The sequence below is a fragment of the Belonocnema kinseyi genome, chromosome 10, assembly GCF_010883055.1.
Source record: "Belonocnema kinseyi isolate 2016_QV_RU_SX_M_011 chromosome 10, B_treatae_v1, whole genome shotgun sequence".
NCBI classification, from domain to species: Eukaryota; Metazoa; Arthropoda; class Insecta; order Hymenoptera; family Cynipidae; genus Belonocnema; species Belonocnema kinseyi.
In genome coordinates this window covers 67,204,367-67,210,262 of record NC_046666.1, presented here as the reverse complement: position 1 = coordinate 67,210,262, position 5,896 = coordinate 67,204,367, and the positions used below count along the sequence as shown (strand labels likewise).

Below are 5,896 nucleotides of genomic sequence, written 5' to 3'. Positions count from 1 at the left end.
CGCCTCCCCAATTCTAACTGGAAACATAGTTTATCGCCGGTCCCTAAGTATACCGCTGATTCAGACTTAGTAGGAAAGTAGTACATATAGATTTTCTAATACAAATATCTATTCCGTAGTTTGTCAACGTATTACCGACAAGGGAATATTAAGCACTGCTTTTTTATCGAACCTGAATCATTTAATAATATCTCAGACAAAAAATATATCTGATGAACACTTAGGAAGGTTACACAATTTAAAATATTTGGAAGCTGGTGGCTGTACACGTTTAAAAGACGACGGTTTATGTGAATTACTTGAAACTAACCTCAGACTCGAAGTCCTCCACCTCGAAGGTAGTTTATCGATTACTGATAAGCTGCTGACAGTGGCCACTAATGCTACAAAAGAACGCCGAAGTGGTGCAGTTTTGAAAATTAGCACCTCAAACACTGCAATGAAAAGAAGAGAATCAGTGTCACCTTTTTTGAGTATAGTGAAGAGCATCAGACGTGTTAGGGGTGGAAGGAGGGTGGGTTTCCAAGATGTATTTTTTTTGGAAGGGGAAGATACTTATCAAGTCCATGAGTATTAAATGTTAATTTTTTATTTTCGAATGCATTTTTAGCTGTAAGTAAATGTTGTATTTGTTGGATAAAATTATTATTTTTCTAAACTGAAATCTTATTAAAGAACCGGTTTAGGTATCTAATTTGCACTTAGTTTTTTGCTAGAATAAGTTCCGTAACTTGTTGGCATCATCTTTGTCCTTATACTGTTTGATTATTCATTCGAGGGTATTTCAACTTCGAGGGAAAAAGTGCAATAGAGAATGGAAATAAGATTTCATAAAGTTTCTCAATCCAGGCGAAGAAAAGTAATTAAAGTTTTCATGAGGAATTAAGTTCTTCAGCGACAACGAATTTTTCTCCAGTACAGAACGTCAGGAATACAAATCAATTGTTCGTGAAAAGGTAAGGGAAAAGTTGTCTATGAGTATGAGTATAAATTGGTTTGAAAAAATACTTCTTTCTTTTTTATCACATACAAATGTTTCATTCAAAAACCGATTTAGAATTAGTTCATATTCTTTGTCTTGGACATTTAAAAGGTCTGGACATTCCGTCGAAGTCTGAATCGAATTTGAATTTGCAGCCAAGCGTTCGACACTCAGGTCGGTGGACCGGTTTTAATTGCTTGAGAACTCAGAAACTTTTCTGTGGGTTGATGTTACCCGACGGAGGACAAGTTTCAGCGACAGGCAGTACCAGAAGAGCCAACATTTAACAGAACTGTGGCTCGTTACTCTGAAAATAGGATTAACAGCCCTTGTGCTAAAATCCTGTAGTTTCACTATCAGGACACTTTTTATAGATTGAAACTGATTAGGAAAACTGGAGAAACCGGGAATTAGTCTGGAATATTTAGCACCGGGAACTAACCGGGATTTTTTTTAAATTGAGAGTTTTTCAGGTTTTTTTTTTACTTTTGCAGTAATTATCGTCTTGCTTTTCGACCAAAATGTGTTTGGAATCGCGCTCAGAGTTACCAACCATCTCCGTTAAAATATCGAAAAATGAATGTTCCTTTTACATTTGAGAAAGAAAACCTCCTTTTTAGATATTTAATATAATAATTACATAGGTGACTTAAATTTATATATTTAGTTACTTACAATAAGCATATTAAAGTTATAAGTCAGGGGTACTAGAAATGTTTTGCAATTAAATTGAAACCCCGCTTTTCGAGAAAAACTGATTTGAAGTTGCACAGTGCCATAAGGTCAAGTCTTATATATTTGAATTTAAATGAAAGATGTAGCTGTTGTGCGTTATTTCAGGTACAAAAAAGTATAATGTTACCAAATACAGCACAGATTAAAGTATGCTTTTCTAACCAAAATCCAAAATCTGTATTTTAGATCCTGGATCACAAAAACGCGAATATGTCCTAAACCACAAATTAGCAAATGGACATAATTCTTACAGAACGTCACGATTTATATTCTGGAACAAAATCAGTTACTTCTTTGTTTTTCCACTTAAATACGAACTGAAATATTAGAACCCAATGCGAAAATCCAACTATTTTTCGTTCAAAGTTCATTCTTTTTAATTTAAATTTTTTTAATCAATTTGTGGTTTAGAATTAATTTCTTTCGGTAAAAAATGTAACTTTTTTTTGAAAATTCATCTCTTTGAATAGAAAATTGGTCATTTTTTATTGAAAATTCATCTTTTAGTGGAAAAGTCATCTTTTTCATTAAAAGTGAATGTGTTTTTATTGAAAAGTCTACTATTATATTTTTGGTTTAGAGTTTATCTCTTTTGGTTAAAAAATTTACTAGTTGGTTTAAAATAAAATAATATTGTTGAAAATTCAACTATTTTGTTTAAAAGTTATCTTTTTTTCTTGTAAATGCATTTTTTTGGCTGAAAGTTAATTATTTTCATTTAAAAAGTTTACTGTTATAGTTTTAGTTCATAATTCGATACCTGCATGTTAAAAAAACTCTCTTGGAATGATCGTCTAAAACTCGAAAACGACCACTATAACATTACTCATCTTAAAAGAGCCACTCCGTTTTTTGCGTTGGCCCCTCGTTTCCGTACGCATACTTACACGGCAAACAGGAGATAGGTTTAGTAATTATTAATATCCTGTTTATTATATTGTTTTTAAATATTTTTAATTCTCCGGAATCCAAGCAATTCACGGGATTCGCGGGATTCACAGAATTCAAAGAATTCAGGGGATTTACGGAATTCAAGGAATTCAATGTATTGACGGAATTCCGATAATTCTCGAATTTCAAGCAATTGCCGGAATCTACAGAATTTCGGGAATTCACAGAATTCAAAGAACACAAAAATGCAAGAAATTCACAGAATTCAAGTAACACGAAGAATACAAGAAATTTACGGAATCCAAGTAATTTAAGGAATTCACGATATGTACGGAATACAAGGAAATCAAGGAATTCGCGAAATTCAAGGAATTTACGGGATTTACGAAATTCAAGGAATTCGCAGAAATCAAGCAGTTCATGGAATTCAAGGAGTTCACGGAATCCAAGGAATTTGCGGAGTTTAAGGAATTTAAGGAATTCAAGAAATTAAAGGTTTTCAATTAATTCCATAAACTGAAGGAAGTCGTGGATTTGTGGAATTCAAACAATTCATGGAATTCAAGGGATTCGCAAAATTCATGGAATTTACGGAATTCACCAAATTCAAGGAATTCACATAATTCAAGGAGTTGAAGTAATTCAAGGAATTCAAGTAATTTACGGAATTTAAGGTATTTACGGAAATTACGGAATTCATGGAATGCACGAAATTCACGGAATTCACGGTATTCAGGAAATTTAAGAAATTCAAGCAATTTAAGGAATTCGAGCAATTCACGGAATTTCTTGAATTCCTGGAATTCCGTGAATTTTCGATTTTCGTCAATTCTTTAAACTCCGTCAATTCCTTGATTTCCTTAAATTCTCTGAATTCCTTGAGTACTTTAAATTAAATGAATTATGTGAATTCCTTGAATTCCGTAAATCCCGCGATTTCCTTTTATTGAATTCATCTTTTTTTTTTAGTTAGAAATGCTACTATTGGGTTTTAAATCTAATTACTTTTTTGAAAGTGGAAATATTTCCTTCAAAAGTAATCTTTGATGTTTTTGGTAGAAATTTAATTATTTTTAATTGAACAGGTCTACAATAATTTATTTGGCTTATAATTAAGTTCTTTTGGTTAAAATTCTACTATTTGATCGAAAGTTTACTTATTTTTTTCGCAATTAAACTATTTTATTAAAAAGTGATCTTCTTTGTTTGAAAATTCATATTTTTGGTAGAAAGTTAATTCTTTTTCAACAAATTTATAATATTTTCGGTTCATAATAAATACATTTATTTCGTTAAAAAAATCTACTTGGTCGAAAATTTAATGATTTTATTGATTACTAAACTATCATTTTTGTTTGAAGATTCATATTTTGTTATAGTGAGATAATTCTTTTTATCGGAAAAGTATATTACAGTGAAATCTCTTCTATTTCCCTGGCCTTGAAACCAAAGGGTTTGTTTATTTTCACGCTGTGCCTGTGTAAAAAAGCGCGGGTCCGGTTTTTGGAAACAGTTGCAGTTTTGGAAACAGTAACTTCATGCTCAAATACTCCATTCAAACCAACCAGGGCCTCCCGCTCTTCGGGCCTCTTTTTTCAGTGGTCCGCCACTGACGCGGAAGAGATTGTCCAGGAACCGTGGTGGGAGATGCCGGAATTGCGCAAATGGAAATAACCATGTACGCTGGAGGTGAAAGAGGGGTGACGGGAAATAGGTGCGATGGGCAATAGGTGCGATGGGAAATGAGTGAAACTTCACTGTATTATGTTTTTGGTTCACAATTCATCTCTTTTGGTTCAAAATTCTTTTTAATCAAAAATGTAATTATTATATTGAAGATTAAACTATTTTCTACAAAACTAATTTTTTTTTTTGGTTTAGAGACCATTTGTTTTTTATTTGAAAATACTACAGTTACAATTAGAGTTCAAAATTCATCTCTTTTGGTTAAAAATTCGACTATTTCGTAGGAAATTTAATTTTTGTGTTGAAAATTCAACCATTGTCATAAATAAGTAACCTTTTTTTGTATGAAAATTCATATTTTTTTTAGCAGAAAGTTAATTCTTTTTAATTGAAAAGTCTATTTTTATATTTTTGATTCATAATTAGTTTATTTCGGTCAGAAATTATATTTTTTCTCAAATTTAATAATTCATTTGGAGATTAAACTGTTTCTTCAAAAGTGCTTTTTTTAAAGATAAACTGTAAAAAAATCTATTGAATTTTACATCTCTGGTGGATGTAAATAAAAGGAGCCTTGTGTATCGGAGTAGCTTTACGAATCTGTTGTGATATTCCAATTCGGCTGATAATTTTACATGCGAAAATGTAAAATTCATTGTGTGAAAGAATAAAATAAAATAAAATTTATCAGGGCGACAGGTTTCGAATACTCGAAAGCTCAAACTTCGTACAATTTAATGGAGATTGAAGAAACACAAGCCGGACACGTTACCACTTACCTAAAACACATAAGATACTTTGGGTATTTTTTTGATGTTTAAATATTCCGTAAAAAAAATGAAATATACGTTTTGAATAACCGCATTTTTTCCGTTCCAATAGCAAAAAATGTAAAAGGAAAAATAGGAATAGCTCGAATTCGGTCTACTTTGTGTGAAAGCTATCAAAAAAGTTGAACATAGCTGTCAATTTCCTCGCATTAAAAATAAAAATGCTCCAACATTGCAGGATGAAGGCATCGATAAACAACGAACACGAGAGACGCTTTCGTATTCACATATTATTTGATTAATTATTCTAAATTTTTAATTAATTATAAATAAAATTTTTTACAGTTTCCGCCAGGGTAAAATTAAAGATCATTGATCAAATTAAAACTCTTGATCTAATTTTCAATCACAGGAAAGTGATTTTACCGACTCATGATATTTTTACACGCTGCGACTGAATTTTCCCTTCTGAATGTAAAATTTGTACGAGGGAATGTGTAATTTTATTTTTATCGAGTATGTAATATTACACTGCTGTTCGAGGGTCCTTTTACTTACATTGCTAGAGGATGTAATTTCACATAATTTTGTAAAATCACACAGTGCAGTGTGTGATATTTACAATGATACAATATTTAATTTTCCGAAGCTTTGTGATTTTACACAAATATTTTTTTTACAGTGTAATTATTTTTATTTGAAAAGACTACTATTATATTTGCATTTCATAATTAATCTTTTTTGCTTCAAAGTTCAATAATTTGTTCGTAAGAGCAATTTTTTAGCTAAAAATTCATCTTTCTTGTTTGAAAATGAACTTTTTTGTTGAAAA

At 31.2% G+C, this 5,896-nt stretch overlaps 1 protein-coding gene across 10 annotated transcripts in view; it reads left to right on the top strand.

Annotated features, from left to right (window-relative positions):
- LOC117182242 (F-box/LRR-repeat protein 4-like) overlaps positions 1–658 on the top strand; it is a 62,216-nt gene extending 61,558 nt beyond the window's left edge. For all 10 annotated transcript variants that reach the window (XM_033375343.1, XM_033375342.1, XM_033375340.1 and 7 more), the window contains one exon: positions 120–658. In XM_033375343.1, coding sequence (XP_033231234.1) covers positions 120–577 — 458 coding nt within the window. In that variant the 3' untranslated portion in view covers positions 578–658. The remainder of the gene's footprint in view (positions 1–119) is intronic.
- Positions 659–5,896: the final 5,238 nt, after the last annotated feature.